Source organism: Cydia splendana, chromosome 13 (assembly GCF_910591565.1).
Source record: "Cydia splendana chromosome 13, ilCydSple1.2, whole genome shotgun sequence".
Lineage (NCBI taxonomy): Eukaryota > Metazoa > Arthropoda > Insecta > Lepidoptera > Tortricidae > Cydia > Cydia splendana.
Window position 1 is genome coordinate 6498815 of NC_085972.1, and position 25593 is coordinate 6524407.

Below are 25593 nucleotides of genomic sequence, written 5' to 3' on the forward strand. Positions count from 1 at the left end.
CCCGCCATAAGGTACCTTTGACCGTGGGACGTCACATATATTCATTTTTTGATAACTTTATACGTTTTCATTTTGAGTTTTAGTCGTGTGTCGATAGATGGCAGTAAATTTACAGTGACTACAAAATTTACAATGACAGGACCCCTCTATACTATCTATTCTTTTTGGTTTTGGGCTTTTTGTATCTTCTAGATATCTTCTTTTCATACCTTTCAGATGCAATAGATTGAAACATGTTCCCCTAGGGCCTCTAGCACTGATGATGTCCACTACAAGTATACTTGTAAATCAGCATTAACCATATAAACCAGTCCAAATAAAGGCTTTAGCGTAAACATTCCGGTACATTTGTGAGGACTGCAACTTTTAAACAATATGATTGTAGCCTTATCGATATTAACCTAAATACTATTACAATTATTGAAATATTAATAACAATTGATATGATATTATATTTATTGCGACTTATTGTTTGTGTTTTATTGAAATATTTGTTTACAAACGTATCTGCCAATTGAATAGCAACATTACAACAGTTTAGGTACCTTTAGATTTAATTAAAATTAAATTTTTCAACTTTTTGCAATAATCATAAAGTCAATATTACAAGCAATCAAGCTATTGGGTGGCGTATCTTAAATACTTATCAACTTTATTTGCTTAAATTTAAGATAGAAAATCAAATGGATTAAAACCATCTGTCAAGCAGTTTTAAATTAAACAACAGGGCTTGCTTGTTACAAGTTTAAAAAATAATATTATTATTTGTACATTTATTTTGTTACCGTAAAAAGAGCTTATAGGTACCTATATTAACATCAACATAATAACTCGTTAAATAATTCATTATCACACTTAAAATTAAACAAATTACCCAACAACCAGAGCACAGACTTCACAATATCGTCACTCATCGTTAACGCTTTCTTTAAAACATCTACTCTCATAGCAAAATGACTTGTAATTACACTATAAATATGATCATTAAGGGTGATATTAGCTAACGTCCGAACTGCGTATAGAAATGAATCTGTTTCCATCGAAGTAGTGTGTTCTAGAACGTTCAATAGTAATTGTTCGTTGATGATTTCGTTGAAATCATCGCGGCACGATAGTATGAAGAGTAGTTGAAGCGATGAATGTGTGAAGCGGGTGTGAGAGAGGGCCTGGACTATGGGTAGCGCGTGCTCTTTCCTGCAATATTATTAGAATTTTGATTTCAATACTTAGTTTTTAAAACTGTAGATTTCACTGAAATGTCTGTTACATTACATCATGTAAAATGCTAAAAATTACAATCGAGATGGAGTAATCTGAAACATTTATATACAGAAAGTGATAGAAGATTCCTTACGTGCTACAGATGTAGTGCATACCTAATTATAGTACCTAATTATTTTCCATCGTATTTTCTCTGAAACGTTCGTATTTGTCATGTTAGTTCAGTATTTTTTGTACCGAGAATGACTGAAATAGCAAGACACGTTCGTAAGTTTCCGTGAAAATACGATGGAAAATAATTATGCACTACATCTGCAATAAGAAAGCAGAACAAGTTTTAACACCCTAGCAGCATAAGCAAATTATTCACGTATAATGGTTGCCATAACTATGAGGGTAAGTCCGAAGTTATCATATAAAATATAAGCTCATTTTGACTATTTTTGACCATCTGGTCAATAATTAAACAATGAAAACTTGAAAAGAATTCGATCATACACGACACGCCGATATGAGTCGTTATTATTATTTTTTTGAAAGTTGAAAAACAACAAATAAATCCCCATTTCGATATAACTCAAAACTGGGGTTTTTATTAAAAGAAGTCATAAATCTGATATAATATCTTCAACTTTCGGAAACAGAAATATTTTTTTAAATAGGCACGACTAGGGATTGCAAACCGGATTGATTTTCAATCCGGCCGGATCCGGCCGGATTTTGGCCTCAATCCGGCCGGATCCGGCCGGACCGGATCCGGTTAGGTATAAGGATATTAAAGTTAATTAAATGGCATATTTTTCAAGTTTTATGCGTTATATGAGAAACAATGGGTATTTTTACAACAAATGTATTCATAAAACAACAATTTGAAGTTAATAAGAAATAACTTTTTAACAATAAAAAAAAACTAAGTATTAAAAAATGTCACATACTCAATCTCAATTTAAAAATAAAATATGAAATCTAAGTCATTTATTAATTTTATTATATTTAATCATTCACATTCTGCTCAAATTTATACGTTTACAATAAAAATATAAATTTGATTACATTCCAAAGCCTGTTAATGGGATAATTATGGGATGGAACTCCTTGAAACGACAAGTTTTTGTACTTAACTGTTCTTTGATGGAATTATTTGTAACGCCGACATCCATTCTAGTAACAAGATATTTTACTTTTAACCAAAATTGTATGAAATGCGGTCCAATATTATCTTGCTTTCATTTTTTATCCGTGAAAATAGTTTTATAGCCTAAATCACAAATAAATAAATAATTCATGAATAAATATTTGGGGACAATTTTATATAGATCGACCTACTCGTAGCCCCAAACCAAGCAAAGCTTGTAATATGGGTACTAGCTAGCTCTAGGTAGTACTACTTGGCGACGATATATATACGTATAGTATATTGATAAATACATGCTTATATACGTGGAAAACACTCATAACTCAGGAACAAATATCTGTGTTCATCACACAAATAAATGCCCTTCCCGGTATTCAAACCCAGGACCATTGGCTTCATAGTTCATAGGCAGGGTCACTGAATGGTCACTACTCACTAGGCCAGACCGGTCGTTACAAATGCCTTCCATGGCATCTCCATCCTTTAATAATGTTTACTTCTAATTATTTAAGTAATCGTCGTATCGTGCCGATTCGTGCCACTAACATGAAAGAAGAGGAAATCCTCTTCTGTTCTCAATCATCGTCATATTAAATATCTTCTTATTTTACTAAATTAGGATTTTTTCATTCGTTCTTTATTCTGTTTAACTTCTTTCTTCTATCCGTTGCCTTTTTTTCACTTAAAACGCGCAGTGGGTGCTGCGTGCGGTCTTTTTTTCTATTTTCCCGGATCCGGTCCGGATCCGGTGATTTCAACCGGATCCGGTAGCTCCTAAAAAGTGCCGGATCCGGCCGGATTACCGGATCCACCGGACCGGATTGCAATCCCTAGGCACGACCAAATTACCTGAAATTGTCGGCCGCCTGGTAGGCGAGATGCGCGAGTGCCGTGGCCGCGGCGGCGCTGACGTGGCTGTCTAGTGACGTCACGCGCGCGCGCGCCGCCAGCGCCGCCGCCGCGCCCTGCGACACGAGCGCCGCCGCCGCGCCCGCCCCCCCGCCGGCGCAGTTACCCAGTGCCCGTGCGCAGGTCGCCTGTGAACCAAATAACACTAAGTTGAAAACATATTTCAATAGGGAATATTACGCGAAACTAGGCGTAGGGGACGCCACTACCACAATCCATCAAGATTTGAGGGTCTATCGCGAAACAAGAAAATCTAAATTTCGTTATCTAACCTCTCTATCACTCTTGAATATTTGACCGATAAAGAGGCAGATAACTAAATTTAGATTTTCGCGTTTCCCTTGATACATCATCATCAATGTCATATTTTATTGTCTACGAAAACTTGTCAAAAAACAGTTCAGGGCGCATGTATAAGTTACTCTAAGGTTTACTATAGGCGCTAGTGCTGCACTCTGGCGGCAGAACATTGCAGTAATACCCCCTATTGGAATTTTCCTTATATTTTTGAGTGGTTAAAACACTTAATGAGGAAAACTGGAAAATGTCACCGCAGTCGGGCTAGCATATGATTGGCGCGACAGTATCTTGCAGCGAGATAGACTACCCTACCCGTACCTCTTTAATTAACATAGTAAAAGACGGGTAGTCTATCTCGTCAAGATTGTTTAAGTACCTACCTTTAAGTAACACGTCAAGATTGTTTAAATACCTTTTTTTAAAAGCTAAAAAAACGAACTATAGCTATGCGTCGCTATGCGTCTCCCTAAGGCGTGTGAACAAAAAGGAAGGAAGGGAAAGTTTCGCACGCTTCTAATAGTAAGCTTCGGTAGCTCAGTTGGTTAAGAGCGATCGGACAAGTGTACCAAAGGGTTGTAAGTAGTGATGTACCGAGTATTGATTTGGCCGACTAGCCGACTAGCCGACTAATCGGCGCTCGAATGGCCGATTAGTCGGCTAGTCGGCCAGATCATTAGTTTCGTATAAGTTCTGATGAAAAACAATAGTTTTGCTCCTTTGATTGCGCTATACATCATATTAGCTTGGCTAAAAGGTGTTCTCTACAGGTTCAAAGACCTATCCTATCACATGAATCCTCGTTCAATTTCTGTCTTTCTTTTATTTTTTGCGATCCTGAGCAGAGCGTCAGTACAGCTTGAAGGAGGTATTTCCAAGGCTCTATTTCCCGTACGTAGTTAAGAACCTATCCCCTGTGATTAGCGTATTTACGAGCAACGTGCCCTGTCTAAATTTTGCAATAACATTAATGGTTCCCCATGGCTCCACCCCACCATAAAAAAAATGAATAATAATAAAATTATTTTACTATCGAACTTACCCATGAAATTAAACGAGAATCAGCTGAGATCGACCTGTAGAGGAAAACACCAGCCCACCAACATGATAATGATCAAACGGTCAATTTTATGAACAAAAGTTTTCGTATGCACCCTGAATAGGTATTTTAGTAAAATAGACATAAAACATATGGTAAATATTTACTGTTGATTTCTTTTTTTTTCTGTTTTTCTTTCACTAATAAAGTGCCGACTACAAATGTGGCCGGATAGTCGGCTTTCCCGACTAGTCGGCGACTAGTCGGTACATCCCTAGTTGCAAGTTGCCTGAAGCGGTGAACTTTTCAATTAATATAAAAATTTGTAGTATCGCTCGCGTCTGCGATACTACAAATACATACTACAAATAAATACATAGAGATGTGTCTGCTTGTAATAATTACTTAATGATTTGCCTAAATGATTACCGCCATTTCACTATGCAAGCTGGGAAGTGCAGCAATCAGGTAAGTTCCTGCAGCTCGTGCCACTGTGGTGCATGCGCGGGCGTCTCCCAGCGATAAGTTACATATGCAGCCTGCTGCATGGAGTGCGCGCTGAGCATCGTGACCTGGACATATAAAAAATACTATAATTATACTCTGTATCTTTCGGTATTTAAATAAAAGTACACAAACAATTTGTACATTTTCGGGTATGTATAAATTTATTGGTTAACCAACCAAATACAAAAGCGCCTGGATCTATCACTGAACGACCTGACTTTAAGCTACATTATTTTGATCATGTAATGTTTTCATCTACCCTCAACTGGCTTAAGGAGCCATTTGAGGGTAGATTTTGTTTACTCTTTTTTAAATACCTTAAGATACAGACTATAGTCTTAACTTTCGATAATACTTTTGGAGATTGATACTTTCCGTTTCCAAAATATTTCCAATAAATTTTACTGGATATTCTAAAAAAAATTCTCACTTTTAGCAAATTTTCCGCAACATACACTTCTCGTTACTACTTTGAGAAAACTCGTATCTTGTTCTGTCGATCAAAAGAAAAACGTGGTAACTGTGTATGGGACGCATACAGAGTCACTGAGTTTCAACTTTAAGTAGAAGTGTGAGATACAAGATTTTTTCAAAGTAGTGACGATCTGTCATTGTTACATAGTTAAACCAAAATTAAAAAATTGGAAGAGTTACCAGTCAGTTCCCTCACCAGGCCCCGAAGAGCCCCCTGTGTATTCAGAACCACCTCAACATGCTTCAGGTCGTCCAGAAGACTGTTCTTTAGTGTTCTGAGGTCTGCTGCGCTCACAGCAGTCTTGCACTTCAGCCTTGTCGCTATGTCAGCAACAACTGTTGGTGTTGTGCTGAAAATGTAACATTTTGTTCATAAAATGTAATGCTACAAAAATAATTTTATATGTTATACACATAAAGAAAGGCTAACAAACCATGAGAACGAACTTGCCAGAGACCTATTAAATGACACCAATAACATCACAAGACTCAAAAGGTGGCAGATCTTGGAACTAGACCAGAGAGAATAACCCACCCTCTCTCTTCACATAAAAGGAATGGTGGTTAATGGACCACCACCTTGAAAAAGAAATGTATAGATCAAAGAATATAATACCCACTAGGAGAAGAACGGTAACTCCATACAAAAAAATGTCCCCAACCGTTTATACGTTTATACTAGTGGCGCCGTCTTTGTGTACCAATGGAACTAAAGTTGACAACCGGTTTAGCCTGGCGGGTATTGGTAGGTAGTAATTCTGTTGATAAACATATTTGTTATCTTCATATCACGAAATATATGCAAGATGCAAATATTACCCCTTGTTTGTGGTATTATCAATTGATTTAAATAAAAGGCATGTTTATGTTTATAACATTATATATATTATTTATTAAAAAATGTTTTACATATAAAAATATACACTGAAAACTGGCAACTGGCAACTTAATAAAAAAATAGACATTAATAAAGCGCATTCACAAAGTTTTCAGTACCTTTTATACAAATAACATTAGGCATGCCTACCTATTACACTTTACACACAGATACACTACACTTTACATACGGCATTTTACACAGATTTCCAACTTGTATTCATACATTTCTTCACGGTTAATTAATACGCTTTCCAGATGCGTTATGACTCGGTTCCTTCTGAACCCACTAAAGTTGTAAATTTCACTCTGGCTGCTTCAACAGCCGTTGCTCCGCATTTAGCACATTTTCTATGTGCATTGCTGTAATCCATGTAGGTACAGACTTACAGTCTTAAGTGGTACGTAGCGGTACACGTTGTATGTATTATTTAAAGAGTTAATAAATAAAATTTTCGTTATGAACTTTAACCACAGCAGTTGGACAGAGTCATTGACAAATATATTTTTTATTATGGTGGGTAGACGTACCTACCCTCCATATATTTTATGAACATTGATAAAGACAGTTGGAAGCAAATATTCATTATAAAACTTAATCGTATGTAATTAAGTTTTAAGCGTTTTAAGTCCCGTTTTATGATTAATATTGTATAAAATTCGTGATAATTTAAATCAGAGTTGGGAGCAATGTTGCTGTAGAAAAATGTTTTTATTTTTATTACTCGCAACTTTTTCCCGGAGGCCAACGCACACATAGAAGATTAAGGCGCACACATGCGCAATTATTTGGGGACATAACTTTCTTAGGAAGTGAACAGGCCTTGGTATAGATACATACAATCTGATTATGGCTAAGAAAGCCGATGGCAGATGAAAGTAAAAGAATAAAAAAAAAAAACAACGAGTTGCACACCGGGAGTGCCGGCAGAAGTGAAAACTCAACGACATTGTAACTCAAAATATTAATAACAGCGTCATCTAGTGCAAAATGTCTCCAGCACTATGTATAATTGAGGTTAACGCCATCTAGCGTTATTTCGTCGCATTACTTGAAACCCCTCACATCATTGTGAGTTCTACAGTTATATTAATACCAGTTTGAGGGAAACTCACTAGATGTCATTTAAATCAAAAATGAAAAACACAATCACACGTGACGTCACGCAAGCGCCCTGCGCCGCCTAAACGAAACAGCAGGCTCAGGCATACATTTTCGCCGCGCGGTAGAAAGAGAGGGTTACGCCTTACGTCTTACGCTGTCTCGAGTTTAACATTTTTTCCCCACCTCAAAAAGTGCACAGCGCCGCTAAAGAAGTTTTCACTTCAAAAATATGTTATACACATTGAAATGTGGGTAGAATTGAAAGTCTGCATCAACTTATATAACCAACCAACGTACGTACAGATGTAGTGCATAATAATAGTAGATTGTACAACAAGGGCATAAAGTGACCCATTTTTACCCGAGGCAAAATAGTAGCCTCGGGTAAAAATGGACATTTATGCCCTTGTTGTACACTCTGCTTTTCACTTCTCATGCTCAAAAAGTGGACCTTTATGTCGTGCGTAGACGACATAAAATCGCATTTTATGCTCTAGAGCATAAAGTAAAATCATCTATTACGACCCTTATTGACTTAGCAATAAAGTCCAAATTCTGCCATACAAACTGCCAGCCCTGCCGGCGCGCCCCCGACCGGCGCTCTCCCGACCGGCGAGAAGTGAAAATAATGTTTCACTTCTCATGCTCAAAAAGGGCACCTTTATGTCGTGCGTAGACGACATAAAATCGCATTTCATGCTCTAGAGCATAAAGTAAAATCATCTAATACGACCCTCATTGACTTAGCAATAAAGTCCAAATTCTGCCATACAAACTGCCAGCCCTGCCGGCGCGCCCCCGACCGGCGCTCTCCCGATCGGCGTGCCCCGCGCCTCCGACTGGCCCAAGAACAATTTTCTTTAGTCTTGAATAAATACGTTAAAATAACCTAAAATATTTGATTTTTTGTATATTTTCCTCGCAATCGAAGTGAAAAGCAGAGTGTACAACAAGGGCATAAATGTCCATTTTTACCCTCGTCTACTATTTTGGTCTTCGCTTCGCTCAGACCAAAAAATTGCCTCGGGTAAAAATGGGTCACTTTATGCCCTTGTTGTACAATCTACTATTTCACCTCAGCAGCTCGAACAAGTATCCTTTTGCTTTGCTTCTTAAAAACAGTGAGCAAAAGCGCATTTTGCTCACTGAGTGAGACAAAATTACATTCAAGTGACCTTTATAGTCAAATGTCATTTCAACATGCGGGGTCTAATACAAGTTCGAAATACTTGGGTTCTATTATCTCTGTCCCTTTCACACTGTTAGCAAAAAGAAACAGATAAAAAAAAGTTAAAACGACATTCAACGGTATATTGAGGGTTTATAAATATACCCCCGAAAATTTCAGACCGCTTCGTTCCAAACCACGTACGAGTATGAATTCTTAATAATTAATTAATTAAAATGAAGTTTAAGATTTGATAAAAACTGATAAAATATTATATTTTAGGTATTTCATTGTACCAAACAGACAACCAAACCAAACAGACAGAGAACCTAAGTTACCGACATAGCTCAAAGAATTAGCAAGCTGAAGTGGCAGTGGGCTGGCCATATCTCAAGAAGAACCGACAACCGCTGGAGTAAACGTGTTCTTGAGTGGAGACCGGCAAACATAGTGTAGGACGCCCTCCGACCAGGTGGGATGACGATCTGCGAAAGACTGCAGGCAGATGCTCGATGCGGCAAGCTGAAGACAGGGCGCTTTGGCGCTCTTTAAGGGAGGGCTATGTCCAGCAGTGGACTAATATAGCCTGATGATGATGATTTCATCGTACAATTAAAATAATAAACTCAAAAAATACACAGATAGTTGACAAATAGTACGTATCCGCAATTCGGACCGTATCTTACAATGTTTTTTTATAGTTTTTTTTTACAAAAAAAAAATCTTACGCTTGCACGGGACTCAAAATAAGCACTCGAAGAAATATCAAACTTTGATCTCTTGTTGTACAAATAACTATTTCCAATATTTACACAGAAACATACAAATGGGTATTGTTGTTTCAGTCAGTCTTGGTACAAAAAGCACTGTGGTTGACTGAAGTAGCATGCATGACAAATACGAACGTCTCCGAGAAAATACGATGGCGATGGGATTTAATCGGGAATAAGCTAAAACAGCACATAGTGTATATATTTAAACTTGTTATTTAGTATGGTGAATTAAAATGTCGGTAAAATTTTGTGAAATTTATAGGTGATGAATGATTCTTGTTTTATAAAGTGGGTGAACAACAGCCAAACGCCGGATTAAAGAGTGGTTGCATTTAGTATGTAGAATTTGTTTATTGTATTAAGCTAATTTGTATAGAAATCCAATTACTTATGCGGCAGTTCCAACAATAGGGTGAAAATTTCAGATACCAAATTACCGAGTGTGCTTGCTGTACATAATTAATTTTCAATCAGATTTGAGATAAAATTTATGAATAGTTAGAATTGAATTATAATTTACAATTGATTATAAATATTTATGTACAGAGTAATAACAATTTTCAATTAAATGGTTTAATAATCTTTTTTCAAATATAATTATGTAGGTGCAATTATTTTGCGTGATATCACTTATCAAGCTATAAAATTTATGGATAACATTATAAATAAGTACTTGACATACTCACAGTAAAAAAATATTTTCCAATAATATTAACAAATAGACATTCTTCTAATTTGGAGATAACGTCCAATTAAGTATGTGGTGTGGTGAGTCAGTGTGGTATTCAAAAGCAACCCTAATATTAGTAATTTTTGCCATAGTTAGCCTATGAGTAGGTCAATCTAGTTTTTAAAGTTAAATATGACTCTCAAGAAATTCTGATTCTGATTTGATTTAACTTCTCTAATTTAGGTACTCTCTAGTATTAAAATTAAAGAAAAATAATAAAGCAATAAAAATATATTTTATCTACTAGTCTGTTCAGAAACCCCATATATTGGGCCCCATACAGTCCACGACTCTTCTCTTTCTGCACAAACTCTACTAGAGAAACTAATAAATAAAGTTTCAAATAAAAAAACACTGACTATAACTCAGTCATAACCTAACCTTATTTTTATGAGGGTTTTGCGTTTTAGCTCCAGTGGCGCGAGATTAGTTGTTTGCTCACTTGACATTCGGATGGCACCTGGCGGGCTACGGGTTACTTAAAAAAGCCCAACAGGCCGCAGGTTGAGTATGGCTGCTATAACTTGAGTAAAACTTACTTTTCACTGATGATGTGCCGACGGCTATCGGTTTCATCATCTCTTTGGGTTCTTCTGCTCACTGTTAACGCTGCACGTGAGCATTCTCGTATCACGTCTACCGGCTCCTCCATAATAAATAAACTTATTATTTTACTTTTAATGTTTATCACAGGATTCACACTATACACACAGATACACAGGTCCAATCCAATCCAACTGACATTCATTCAGTGTGACGTTGACAGCTAATACATAGCAGCCGTTCTGTAACTTAAAAAGTTTAATATCTGATTTCTTTTTACGTCGCATGTAGCGATTTTTTCCATTGGGTTGTTTCTATTATAATCAACTTAATGTAAATAATTTTCATTAGTTAATAAATTTCGTTGAATGAATATAAATAAAACACATTCTACTGTGCGATACTTTGCGTTTTATGGTTTAATTTGATAGCTTCTGAGCGCACCTGTCTCATACTTACAGTCTTACATGTCATTCTAGATCTGACAGCCGTCGGTGTCATCACATGTGAAGTTTATTACGTCTCACGATTTCGGCATTTTCGGATTAAAATTAGATCTCAACGTGACAACAGTTTCATAAGTTCTTGCATACTGATATTTACCAAAATCGGGTAAACATGTCTGAGTCTGACTGGGATACAGTTACTATTCTTCGCAAGAAGCCTCTGAAGGCATCTGCATTGAAAACCGAGCAGGCTGTGAATGCCGCACGCCGTCAAGGTGTACCCGTCGACACCCAACAAAAATACGGAGCAGGAACTAACAAGCAGCATGGCACCACGAAAAATACGGCGAAACTCGATAGAGAAACGGAAGAGTTAAAACACGAGAAGGTTTCACTGGACCTTGGAAAGCTTATCATGCAGGGAAGACAGGCAAAGGGCATGAGCCAGAAAGACTTAGCCACGAAGATCTGCGAGAAACCACAGATTGTAAACGACTACGAAGCCGGTCGCGGTATCCCCAACAACTTGGTTCTTGGGAAGATTGAAAGGGCAATTGGAATAAAACTTCGTGGAAAGGAACGCGGCCAGCCCCTGCAGCCTCCTGGAAAGAAATAAGGATTCCCTGGGAGGCGAAGACTGTAATCCGATTGTTGGTTGCATTAATTATATTTTTAACTCATTGCTGTTAGATGTGTTTCTATTTCTATCTTTAAAACTAAACTTTATCGTGTAAGTAAGCATTTATTTTTCTTACATAATAAAGATAATTCTACAATGTGTTGTCATCAGGAAAATCTCTTCACCACCTCTTATGACACCAACTTCGTAAGAAAGGTGTAATAACCTGTGATCGGGGATTTGGTTGCAACGCCGTGGGATCTAGTACAATTTTTATATTAAACACTATATTAATATTTATGAAATACAATTACCTACTAAAAACATTTCCTAAGGTAATAAAAACATTATTTACCCCTAGTGGCAACCAAATCCCCAATCACTGGTAATAACTTTGAAAAGTGTAGGTAGCTTATACATCCTCATGAGTTGCTACTCAGCAACCAGATGGCCAGGACAGACAATTGTTAATGAAGTCAATTAAATATGGAATCCATTGAGTTAAAGTTACCAGTATCATTCCAATAGGCAGGTCCATACTGAATAAGCCGCCTTGTGAGTGTTATGCAGCTCAGACTGAGTAGACATGCCCCACCCAAGACTACATGCATGGCCCCAATGCCTCGGTTAAGTACACAGGCTGAGCTGTTTTCCACGGCAACTTCCTTGCAAGGCAGCTTATTCTGTTTGGGCCTGCCTAATATGAAAAGAATGTTAGTATAGGCTGATAATCATTTCAATTCTTTTGCTGATGAAAGTAATTATAGGTCTACACCACAGACAAAACATCCTCCAGACTGAGCATAGTCGCGCTAGCCCCTCTGCCACGCATACGATAATTTTACTCCATGTTCGAGCCGAAAGTGTCTTTGTGTGACGTCCGTGTCTTCGAACGGACCAATCACGGCACGGGACTTCGCTCACCTCGTCCCGCGCACCCCCGCATTTTTGGCATCATCGGTTGCATGAAATAATTGCTCTAAACTCGGTCTAGAGGATTCCTAGTCTATGGTCTACACAAAACGAGCCGCCTTGCGAGGAAATTGCTGCATGTACCAGCTCAGTCTGTGTAGATGTGCCTCGGCCGCATTGCCTTGGGCGAGGCACGTCTCTACTGATCGAGCTGCTTTGCGCGGATATTTTTCTTGGCACTATGGAGATGGAGCATACATGGAGAGACCGCTCACTATGGAGATGGAGCATACATGGTTGCGATGCTGAGGAGCAATGAGGGACTGAGGAAGAAGAAGGGTATGGGACTCTAATAATGATTGCCCTGTGATATGACATTTTAAGTAGGTACACAATTAATCTTTGTTATGCTTGAACGACAGTCAGCATCAGTAGGTATTGAAAATTTAAATTAACTAATTAAAATTCACTACCTACTCACTGCACGGATTGAAACGTTTTGATACGGCACGATTGTGTCTTCGTTTTATTAAATTCGTCTACAATTTTACTGGCAACTGAAAATACGCCAAAATTTATAAAAGAATTTTCCTTACTAAATTGAAATAATAGAATCAATGAAATTGTAGTGGAATTGAACAACTTAAATTACCTAATTTTAGTGTTCCGTATAAAACTTGGTTTATAAAACATTTATAAGTTCATATCATATAAGGAAAAGCAAAAAGGAGGGTTTGTGTAATGGGCTTTACAAACCTCACCGACGTCGCATGCGACTTGTCAACATTGCGGCATTTGGCCGATAGATTGTATTAGGCACCTCAGTAGTTGGTATGGGTGGTATTCCATTTGTCCAATATCTTGGTCCAATGTGTATTAGCGTCTCACATTTTGCTTAATGAGAGAGAGAGACGCAATGCACATTGGACCAAGATATTGAAAAGAGGGAATAACACCCTAAAGAATTGAAAATCGCATGCAATTATCGGTGACGTCTGTAAAGCCTTTAAGGGACAGTTCGGTCACACCCCGGACACTGGCGATCAAATGTATGAAACAAACGCGTTCCTACGCACACAGTCTAAGCTCCTGTAGGTGAACGCGTACCATGCTTGTGTGAGTGAGATAAGATGTGCTAGGGTTGCGCCATTTTGTTGTCAGGTTCGATGACCTCAATGACTCAAAACTCATTGCGCGAATTAGGAAGAAATAAGAATCGTATTATGCTGTAAGTTGGGTATCTAAGCTCGATTTATACGATAGTTTCCTATTTTGAATCAGTATAAACACTATAAACGAAGTAACAAACTTTTTGTAAGGAAATTCAGGCCACCAAAATATTACGTAAGTTGAAAACATGTTTTTTTTGTTCATATAGATTATTGTGCTGTTTTCAGTGTGATCTGATAGGTTTTGTAAATATTTGTTTAATATTTGAATATTTTACGTGGCCTCCGCTCTGCGCACCGCGTCGTCGCGTTCTTTCCAGCCGGTAACTGTGAGGTAACCGAGAGCGGGTGGGCGGCACTTTCAACGGGAGGCAGGGAGTGTCCATACTGTACGTTAGTACTCTTTATTATACTGTGGTTCGGTAATGAAAACAAACTTGAAAACATCAACGCCCTTTATTTTCTTAAATTATCGTATTCCATATCTTGCATATACAAGTTGAGCTAAAGACAGTAGTAACTAAGTTATATAACAAATAACTAGGGAACATCTTAAATATAGTGCTGTTTAAGGGATGTAGGTACAGGTTGAGCAATTTCCATGGGCGAATTAAATAATTAGGTACCTACAGTACCTACTTGCAGAAGTGTTTTCTCCAAGTACGCGAAAACACTGGAAAATGAATTTTACGTCTTGTGAGTTTTATTGAAATCATTAGAGCTTTTTAAGAGAACCAATTTAAATATGTATGATATGTAAAATTCATAAGCCCCCTCCAGACTATGCGCGTGAATCGCGGGCGAAGCCGCGAACGCGAGTGTGGAGTCGATTTCGCTGTCTGCGAAAATCGACTCCACACTTGCGTTCGCGGGTTCGCCCGCGATTCACGCGCTTAGTCTGGAGGGGGCTATAGACATTTAGCCGTGAAATGCATCGCGAGTAATGTGAAGTCAATATATACTCGTAGCTATATAGTTTAGGTTTAATAGTTATTTGTTTTACAAGGGGGCAAAGTTGTTGTTTAACCGCTCGTGTTAATATTGATACCCGAGCAAGCGAAAGATTCTAAAATTGAACCACGAGCGTAGCGAGTGGTTTGAAAAATGGAATCTTGAGCGTTGCGAAGGTTTTAAAGCACGAGGGTTAAACAAAATTTGCCCCCGAGTAAAACACAAAATTTTTCACCACACCAACACAAAGCAAATATTAAATGTCAATTATCAAACAAAATCAAACCCAAATGAATGTTATTACATATTTATCATCCAAAATCATCATTTAAAAGTCAATTCTACCAGCAAACATAAGAAAACTACTCAAAAATTGCATTTGATTATTTTGCCTCACATGTGAATAAAATGCAACTCTGCTATCAGTTTTTGAAGTGCAAAGTAAGCCTTAATTTCCGAGCTGGTGTGGTGAAAAAGTTTTTGCTACCGTCCCAGGAGCCCAGATTTTTGGAAGTGCACCTCGAGTCAGACAGATGGCGTTAAATTTAACTTTATGACAACACTTTACAGTCGCCATCAGATGTAACAGAGCGGCCAAGGTGGTCACAAAAATCTGAACACGCCTCTATGGTCAAGGCGTTAGAGTGCGTGTTTAGATACCTATCTTTGAGCACCTCGGTCGCTTCGATATAAATATCTGAATGCTCTAAATGACATGAAACTGTCCATGGATTTTCAAGTAACATAATGACTTGCTGAAATGACATGTAACTTGGCAAGGATATTTAAGTAACATATATCTATGTACCTACCTTATGTGTGGTACTTAGTTTTCGTTGCTTAGGAATTGTATTAAGTATGTAGGTACAAAGAAAGTTGAGCGAGTAAAACTCTGCATTTTTATGGCTTTTATATATTTAACACACTGATGATAACCTAAGTTAATTTTTTTTATACTTAAAATGATGGTCCAATCGGCGAACATACATTAAAAAACCTACAACCGAATACAGAACCTCCTCCCGGGAAAGGAAGTCGGTTAAAAATACACTTAGCGCTACTGTCCTGGCTCAGAGCTCAACTCGTATACACTATCCTTTAAATTTATCTATTATTTATTTGTAATACGAACATACTTACCTAACATAGGTTTTGAATACACTTAATTTTGGTAAACGGTAGCTTATAGACAATTATATACAATTATCACTATTTGTCTTCGAAATACAAGTATATTTACAATTAGTTTATGTAATAAATATAGTATTTACAAGATTTTTACACTTAATAAATGTGATATGATATAAAAACTGTACATTTATAATAATATTCGTTAAATATTTGAATGATTTAAATATGGAAGCGTTTCTTTTATATAATACACGATAAAAATTACATTATTAATATATTTCGTATATGGGCATTTTCACTTAAAAGTGTACCATTAACTTTTTTCCAAAATTCATCAACTTTTGGGTTATTTCTACTCAGAATCACGAGGATTAGCGATTTAAAAAGAAAAAAAATGTGTCCCAAAAAAATGTCAGTTCTGTAACACCCAAAATTTTAATAAAAACTGTGGACACTTTTTTTCTTTGTCTCATTCAATAGTACTCGTGATTCTGAGTCTAAATAACCCAAAAGTTGATGGTTAAAAAAAAAAGTAAATGGTACCAGTTTTTCTAAAATCCCATAGGTAGGTATTACTTATTCTTATTTTATTATAAACTGTAGGAAGATTCGTTAGGAATTTATTTAATAACTAGTTTCTGCCCGCGACTTCGTGCGTGGAATGATGATGATGATTGATAAAAACTATCCTATGTTCTTCCCCAGGCTTAACTATTTCCATACCAAACATCATCTAAATTGGTTCAGCAGTTTCAGCGTTAAGAGGTAACAGACACAGAGAGAGTTACTTTCGAATTTATAAGTTTTAATGTAGTAGGGATAAGAAACGTACGAAAATTCGAAGGATTCGAAGTTTAAACTACGAAGGGAAAGATGGTAGGTACTACATATGTAACTTTATTCTTTTTGGTAATACTTATAGATTTATAGGTCGATCTATAGATAAGTTTCAAACTACATATAGTATTTTTTACATAGCTTGGGTACGGTGTCAGCTGTCATCTCCATACAATTTCTAACTTTAAAACGCAAAAAAATATTGAGTTGACAGCTGTCACCGTACCCAAGCTATGTGAAAAATACAGATTAAATAAATTGTAACATTTTGCGAAAATAAAATATTATATTTGTGTTCACAACTCTCAATCAGACAACACACATTTTTAAATTTTTTTTATTAGCGTTCACGATTAAGAGGAATAAAGTGGGCGACCGTTTCGCAATACAATACAAACGTAGTTTAGTCCCGATTTTCATACAATTTGACGTAGATGAACCACAGCTATATGAAAGGCTTCATTTGAATTTTTTCGATTTATGTATTGTGATTATATGTATAGGTTCGACTTTTAATATGGATAACTGTTAATATAGATCGCGGGCCTCACCAATGGCCTGTTATTTTAATAATCGAGCCTATAATTTCAGGGATTTTGAATAAAACGTACATAAAAACAATTTTTTAAATATTTTTTGCAAAGTAATAAGTAATTAAACAAAATAAAAATTGCTTTCTTCCAATTGACTATCTTAAAAAAAATCTAGACCATGTTTTTTGTTTAGTGACATCTTTTTTACCTTTGTAGGTATTTCAATAACAACATACCTGTCGAATTTCTGTCAATAAACCAGGGTCCGAATACCGGTATATTTTTCATACAAATTAACCGGTATTCAATTTCGGTATCTTAGTTGTTTATGTATATTTTAGCACTTAATTTAGCTAATCTGATCAATCATTATCCTTACCTAACTACTATTCTATAATATCAAAGAAATAATGTGAAAGCTATGAGATATTTTGATTTTTAGTTATACCGGTAACGGTCCCTGCAATGAACAAGTTTTTAAGGAATCGAAAGACAATATTAGTTTAAAATCTCAATTTGCCTATTATGTAGGTAGATAGACTGTTAAAATTAATAATTATACATATAAGATGGAATGGTCCGAAATTCTTTAAAAGTTACCTAATATGTATCAGCATCGACAACACTGTTATAATTATGACAATTGGGTATAGGTGGTCCATGTGTGGTCAGTAATTACATTTTGTTTTCATTTTTAATCATGGACTTTGCGTCAGCTAAATCCTTGCCATATTTGAGTATATAAAAATAAAGTAAGTACATATCAATAAAAAAGACTCGGTCAAGTAATGGAGGAAATCATGGTGAAGCTCTCAGAATTGATGCTACACTCAAAATCAATCATAATTAAAATCTGAGACAAGTTTGTTAATTATCTCCTATGCGATTGTTAATGATCTGACTTTCCTTTAAACAATGTAAGTATATTTTACAATTAAGGCCCGGGGGCCGTGATGGGTTCTATAGCTGTCCAGGGCGTTCGTTAGTGAAGACGCCGGTTCGAATCCAGCCTCCGGCACTGGATTGCTTGCGCTTTTCTTTAGTATATGACATCGATGTATTTCAGTTTACAATGTATAATTTAGCTGAAGTAGTTTGTAAGGTGTAAAGAAAACAATTTATACAACAACCGGTTTCCGTGTCCTGCCCTTACAAGAGCAAGATCTCCTCTTTAAAACATCGTTATTATTTACTCTAGGGTACTCGTTCAATGATTTCGTGGATTCTCGTTGCTATAATGCCTCTGGCTTGTTATTGATTATCTTGACGTTGCTAATTTTATCTTCTTTCTCTTTCTGTTCTTTGTCTACTAGTTGGCACGTTTGACCGTTGGCTAGCTTGGTGAAGTCTGCTGGTTCCGTCTGGGTTTCTTTGTCGGCACATATTGCTCCTGCAATGTGAAAAATTAATACTTAGGTACTTTTTTTACCTCACTGTTTTGAAATGTATTTTTAATGATAATAGGGTAAATCGCCAAACGGCCACCCTAAACTAAAAATGAATTCTATTCACCTATAAACAGAATTCATTTTAGTATAAGGTTTCAATAGCTGGCCACCCTGCAGTAACTAGCCACTTTATACTTAACAATTCTGTTTAAAGGTGAATAGAATTCATTTTTAGTATAAGGTGGCCAGTTATTAAACAGTGGCCAGTAATTGACGAATTACCCTATGTTGTCCTGTATTGAGTGTAATATAACTAATATATTATTAAATATTATACCTAATAAAAAGTTTACAGCGAGTTCATTTCGTGTTGCTGGCTTAAGGTAAAACGGGCGTGGTCTAATAATTATTGGTCAGTATCCACAGGTGGATACGTTCGGAATTTCATTAAAACATCAAAAACTAAATGGCGCAGCCGGTAGATTATTGGCGACGGAAGGATTTTTGCTCATCGCTCAGTAGCTGAACGTTTAGTACCTATCATTGAGCGTTCAGTAACAGTTGTGGTCCTTCAAACATTCAACGTCGTTAAATATATTGAGAACGGGTCACTCACGTATTTTAAGCCGAAAAACGCTCGACATGTGCACTCCGTACCGAAGAGTGTCATTAGGATCTTGCGTTGACGGTAACGGACCGGCGTAGACTGCGGGCCGCAAGCCCTCCGCGCCCGCCGATGACTCGGCGCGGGCTAATCTAGCGTTTTTCGACTCACAATACGTGATCCGTTCTTAATATATTTAATATGTCTGTGTCTCATGGAAGTTGGTTATTGGAATTCGACTTCGTTATTTCTGAAAACAGAGGTCACACTTACGCTTGCTCGCCGAGCGGGGCACGGCGTGCGCGGGCGCCGGTTTTCTGCTGTAGCGCACCGGCATGATGCTCTGGCGCACGTTGCGCTCAGGCCGGATCAGGATTATGTACAACTGGAACACACAATATCAAGTTAGTGAGTCATTAAATCTTAGCAAGTGTTATGCGTTGTTCAAGCCTCAAAGTGTAGGCTACAACGACATAATGACGGAGAACTAGCTTGAAAAAAAAGAGCTAAATAACTGTTCTGTTATGCTATCTATAATGTCTTTATTATTGGATCCGGGTGCCTCCAGCGAAGAGTTGCAGACAAGCAAACGGGTTGTAAAATTAATTAAAGATGTGCAATTTTATGAAGCTCTGGGTATTATGGCCAGGGCTCAGAACCGGTATTTTAAAAAAACCCCGAAATATACCAATATTTTGAATTATTTTATGCTCTTTACGTAGGACTGAATCATGTATGTGGGTAAAGACTTTGTATTATAAGATTGTCCAATTAAAATGAAATAATAAACCAAAGAACGAAAAAGAACGTAATAATACCGGTATTTTTGTATGAAGAAAATACCGGTTTCCGACCCCTGATTATGGCTAATTCTGTATTTAGTTCGAATGCAATATTGGGGACTATAGGCTAATTCATTTCGTGCAAGAGTAGTAGGTAGAACGTATAAAAGGGCTGAGCTTATTATTATTGGGAATCCTTTGTAATAAACAATTATAAATTGTTCTTGGATGTCTATGACAATGAATGAAAGAATTCTTATGACAAATTTGATAAGCAAATGAATATAATGTGGCCTGGCCGTACACCGTAATGTGCTGTAGTCGTACCTTAGGTGAAAACAGGCAGACAAGGGTGACACTGGCACTAAGCGATATGGTGACAGCCATGCTTGTGACACGCAGGGGCACGTGGCTCGCGGTACCGAAGTAGAGAGGCACGAAGGCTAGCCAGATCACGCATGTCGTGTACATGGTGAACCCTGGAACGAAATGGTTTTTATTATAATGGCGAAAAAAAATATCTAATGGCCGCAACTTTCATTCGCTAAAATTCGTTAGATTACTAAATTATAAATTTCAGTCTCTCTGAAGTCTAAACAACTGAGAATTCCCGTCATCTGATCAGTGAGAAGAATTTTTCTATCACTTGCTTCATTCTACGTTCTGTTCTGTGCTAGACAACCGTTATTCTACGTTGATGGCGATAATTTCTTATTGTGATTTGAGATGTCGGCGCTGGTAAAATGTGTGAGTAGTGCTCCTACGGAAGAGTAGGTAACTGCTAAAACTGTATCATCCGTAGTAGTCACTACTTAAATCTACAGAGACTTATGTATCGTGACGGTAAAAATGGAATGCTATGAGTGGTGTGTGTCATGTGCATGTGCAAGTGTTTCAAATAAATAAATACCTATTTGGGGACTAAGATTCATATTTATAAAAGGTACAGGAGGCCAATTTAGACTGCGGGATAATTTAAACTAATCGAAATATCTTCCATGTTTTACATTATTAACTAGAGTGCCATATATGTCCAGATAGCGAAAAAGAGGTGTTGTGTGTGACTCTAGTTAATAATGTAAAACATGGGAGATATTTCGATTAGTTTGTATACGTACATAGCTTGTATACGTACTATGGGTACTATAGGCGACGATATAAACATACTTATATAGATAAATACATACTCATATACTTAGACCCATCGGCTTCGCAAGCAGGGTCACTTCCCACTAGGCCAGACCGGTCGTCAAACCGGATTAATCATAGACGATGGATGGGATTCCGGTCGGCGTAGATCTTATATTGAATTGATATTGTATTGGTGTTGAATATTGATCGCAGAATGCGGGCCCAATTAGAACGGTCACAGTGTTCGATTTCCCTCAAAAAATTTCCCTATGCTGTTAATTGCATAAATCAATCAAGGAATGCATTTGAAATGCAAGACTAGAACACCCAGAAGTCTATTTCAAATACTTTTTTTTATAAAAAATAAATTATATTTCATGACCTTGACATCGAAAAATTACTAAATAAATTCTACAAAAGTATCTGATGAAGAAGTCGCTTTTTAATCAATGTAGTACGATAAAGAAGCCTTTGGCGCATATTTTCTAGTTCTTAGTTTTGGAATTTACCCTCTGGTTACCGAGTAATTCATATAAATAGAGATTTTTTATTTCATTTTTTAACTCCTAAATAATTCAAAATTGCGACTTGTGACTAGCACTGAAAGATTGCTCTTAACTAGGTCTACCACTGGTAAAAAAATCAAGTTCCACTATCGCGGCGTTTGAGAGTTATCGAATTTAAAAATACAGTGTTAGGGTTGACCCTCAACTTGACCTTTAATTTTTAGTAAGAATTAATTCAAAATTTTCCTCTATTACAAAACTGTATATTGTTTAGACATACTCCAGGTACATAAATAAAAATACAGGAACACTGGATTGACGGGGGCAAAAGTGCACCAGTGCTAGTGATTAATTAAAAATCGACTAATCGTAAAAAACAATTTTATCCATCATTATCAAAATGGCTAAGTTTGAATACATTTAATTGTGTGCAAACCTCTTTCATTTATACTTATCACAAGTATAAACAACCGATATCTGACATTGACGGTGTCGAGTCACTTGTGACAAGTATTGAAATTATATTGAATAATTAATTCAGTACAACAATATTAGTTAGCACGATTACGTTAGATACGTTTGAAAATAAAATTATTTGTTGTTAGACGAGTGGTTAACGATGCTGTGGACTGCACCACAGCCGGTACTTCTCAAACTCCGGAAGTAACCGCAAATATGCAAGGAGGTTGTACGCGATATCATATTTTTGAGTGCTTTTACGCAGAAAGTAAAAAATAAAAAAAAAACGGAGCACCTGACGACCTATCATCATCAGATTTGACTACCGTACTTTTCAGAGAAATGGGTCAAGACCTTAAAGATCTCTCTCCCAGCGAAGAAGATACACTTTTACGCTTAGTTGTTCACCCATTTCTTAGGAAAGCCATGAGTTTTTACAAAAAATGCAACAGGAACAAAAAGAGGTTCAAAGACAAGCATGGCGTTTTCTTGAACAAACAATTCATTGACGACATACCGCTCGAATTTAAGAGGGTTACTGCACGCTTTCCGACATTCAGTGAGATGTGCAGTACTTCACAACCATTGGAAACGGTTGCCATGAACAATGATACACCCGGTGAAGGATGCAGTACTGAAGTACCCCCGGAATCCACAGCATTGGACGTCACACAGTCCGACGTAACGCTCATGAATTCAACTGGCATGTCATCATTGGGATCTTCTAAATCAACCAATGATCCTAGTGTAAGTTATAAACAAGACCTTAAAATTAGAAAACAGATCATGAAGTCCCTGGAAGGTGAACCTCAAGCTAAAGTGATAAAATCTTTTGCGTCGACGATTACTTCAGACAATGGAAGCAAAATCACTCCAAAAGCTTCAAAAGATTTAGAAAATGTTATAAAACTTTGTCTGAAATCACCAAAAGAACCATCTGTAGTTTTGAAAAAAATTTCTACGATAACAAAACCTTATTCGCCAGAAGAAGCATTAGGTTTCATTATAGACAGAAAACTGAGTGTGGAGACTTATAAACTTTTGAGACAAGATTTAAAGAGTCGGGGTTATCCTGCTTACCCACCTTACCAGGATTTATTAAATGCAAGAAAATCATGTTATCCAGCAGAAGAAATATATGTGTCGGAAATAGAAGCATCAGTTTCGTTGCATGGTTTACTTGCGCATACTATTCAACGACTTGTTCGAAGTTGTGATGCTAGTTTTGTCGAATACTGTAATAGGAAAGGCAATCAAGAAGTCTCGTGCCTATTTGAAGGGTCCTGGGGTTTCGACGGAAGCACAGGCCAATCATTGTATAAGCAACATTTCCCAGGATCAAGCGAAGATATTTCCAAAAACGAAAGTAGTCTTTTTGCCACAACTTTCCTGCCTTTACGTATGGTAATCGACAAACATTTTATTGCCTGGCTCAACCCGACACCCCAGTCGTATAGATTTTGTCGGCCTCTCCACATCCAATACAGAAAAGAAACTACTAATCTTATTCTTGAGGAAAAAGCGTCTGTAGAAGAGCAAATTAAAAGTTTACCTCCAATTACTGTAGAAACTTCAGAAGGGCACCATATCATATTTGTTTGTGAGTTAACTTTAAGTATAATTGATGGCAAAGTTCTCAACGCTATTACTAGAACGCTTTCACAGTTAAGATGTCCCTTTTGCAAGCTTACTGCGAGTCAGTTTAATGATTTGAAAATGTCATACACAAAAGAAACTATAAAAGAAAATATGCGACACGGTATCAATCCACTTCATGCGTGGATTCGAATTTTAGAGTTTCTATTACATCTGAGTTATAAAAACGACCCTTCAGTTCGAAAATGGCGAATCAAGAAGAGTAGCAGGGAAGGCCAAATTGTTGAAGAACGAAAAAAACTTATTCAATCTGAAATAAGAAAAAAGATAGGATTATTGGTGGACGTAGTAAAACCTAATTCAGGTACAACTAATGATGGCAATTCAGCCCGGACAGCACTATCCGATAAATATCGTGCCATATTTACTGAGATATTAGGTCTTGATGCGTGGTTAATCGACGGATTACATATTATACTTGTCGCCATATCTTGCGAGTATCCTATCGATGCAAAAAAGTTCGGTACTTTTTGCCGTACGCTCGCGGAAAGGTATGTGAAGAAGTCGTCATATAAATGGCATCCGATGACTGTAACGGTACACAAAATTCTAGTACACGGCGAAGAGATCATAGATTCATGTTCTCTTCCTGTTGGTATGCTCTCAGAGCAAGCGGCCGAATCGCGCAATAAATTTTGGCGGTCAGATAGGGAACACCATTGCCGGAAAATGAACAGGAGAAAAACTATGATAGATCTCTTTCACCGTGCACTAGAATCATCAGATCCGTTCGTGTCTATGGCACACTACAGACAACGCCAAAAATCGTCCAGTAGGATTAGTCTACCAGAAGCAGTTCGTGAACTTCTGAAGCCGATTCATGAAGAAAACTTACAAGAGGCTGAAGTCGATGATGAAGATCTAGCTAATGATGGATCTTCGTTAATAGACGGTGATGAAAATCCATCCCATGTTGACGACTGCACGTTAGTTCTCGAAAATGAAAATGATTTGTATGAGCCACAAAATACATAAAATCTGAGACCAACTTGCGAAAAGAAACTATAACTTGACTTCTGAATTTCTTTCTTTCTTTTCTGAATTTAATGACTTTATTGTTTAACAAAGTGCACTGCACTTAAAAGTTTCTGCGTGGCCCAATGGTTGACTGGTAGAGAATGCCTTTTGGCAGGTCTGCCATTTGTAATTTCTTGTATTGTGCAATAAAGGTTAAATAAATAAATATAAATAAAGTTTCTTATGTTGTTCCTTAATTTAATTTAATCAGATTTTTTAATTACTCCGACCTTTCATATTTGTTTGACCTTTAAGTAACAACCCTAAAAAGTATAATTTGACCTTTATACGTAACTCCCAAACACCGCGATAGTGGAACGTGATTTTTTTACCAGTGATAGACCTAGTTAAGAGCCATCTTTCAGTGCTAGTTACAAGTCGCACTTTTGAGTTTTTCAGGAGAAAAAAAATGAAATATAAAATCTGTATTTATATGAATAACTCGGTAAGCAGAGGGTAAATTCCAAAACTAAGAACTAGAAAATATGCGCCAAAGGCTTCTTTATCGTACTACATTGATTAAAAAGCGACTTCTTCATCAGATACTGTTGTAGAATTTATTTAGTAATTTTTCGATGTCAAGGTCATGAAATATAATTTATTTTTTATAAAAAAAAGTATTTGAAATAGACTTCTTGGTGTTCTAGTCTTGCATTTCAAATGCATTCCTTGATT

At 36.9% G+C, this 25593-nt stretch overlaps 3 protein-coding genes and 1 long non-coding RNA gene across 4 annotated transcripts in view; 2 read left to right on the forward strand and 2 right to left on the reverse strand.

Moving 5' to 3' along the window:
- Nucleotides 1-764: 764 nt before the first annotated feature.
- On the reverse strand, nucleotides 765-10954 carry LOC134796384 (uncharacterized). Its single transcript, XM_063768572.1, has 5 exons — nucleotides 10774-10954; nucleotides 5763-5932; nucleotides 5031-5173; nucleotides 3206-3393; nucleotides 765-1194 (listed from the first exon to the last, which is right to left on the reverse strand). The coding sequence occupies exons 1-5, from the start codon at nucleotides 10884-10886 to the stop codon at nucleotides 819-821; spliced, it is 990 nt and encodes a 329-aa protein (XP_063624642.1). The 5' UTR covers nucleotides 10887-10954; the 3' UTR covers nucleotides 765-818.
- On the forward strand, nucleotides 6003-7362 carry LOC134796431 (uncharacterized). Its single transcript, XR_010144930.1, has 2 exons — nucleotides 6003-6175; nucleotides 7280-7362. It is a non-coding gene; the product is annotated as an uncharacterized LOC134796431 (long non-coding RNA).
- Nucleotides 10955-11256: 302 nt separating the features above from the next.
- On the forward strand, nucleotides 11257-11904 carry LOC134796411 (endothelial differentiation-related factor 1 homolog). Its single transcript, XM_063768613.1, has one exon. It carries the CDS (start codon nucleotides 11396-11398, stop codon nucleotides 11837-11839), a length of 444 nt encoding a protein of 147 aa, XP_063624683.1. The 5' UTR covers nucleotides 11257-11395; the 3' UTR covers nucleotides 11840-11904.
- Nucleotides 11905-18137: 6233 nt separating this feature from the next.
- LOC134796418 (metabotropic glutamate receptor 2-like) overlaps nucleotides 18138-25593 on the reverse strand; it is a 328723-nt gene continuing 321267 nt past the window's right edge. Inside the window, exons 15-17 of the mRNA XM_063768622.1 lie at nucleotides 20477-20628; nucleotides 19641-19752; nucleotides 18138-18765 (exon numbers count right to left, since the gene is read on the reverse strand). Coding sequence (XP_063624692.1) covers nucleotides 18608-18765; nucleotides 19641-19752; nucleotides 20477-20628 — 422 coding nt within the window. The 3' untranslated portion in view covers nucleotides 18138-18607. The remainder of the gene's footprint in view (nucleotides 18766-19640; nucleotides 19753-20476; nucleotides 20629-25593) is intronic.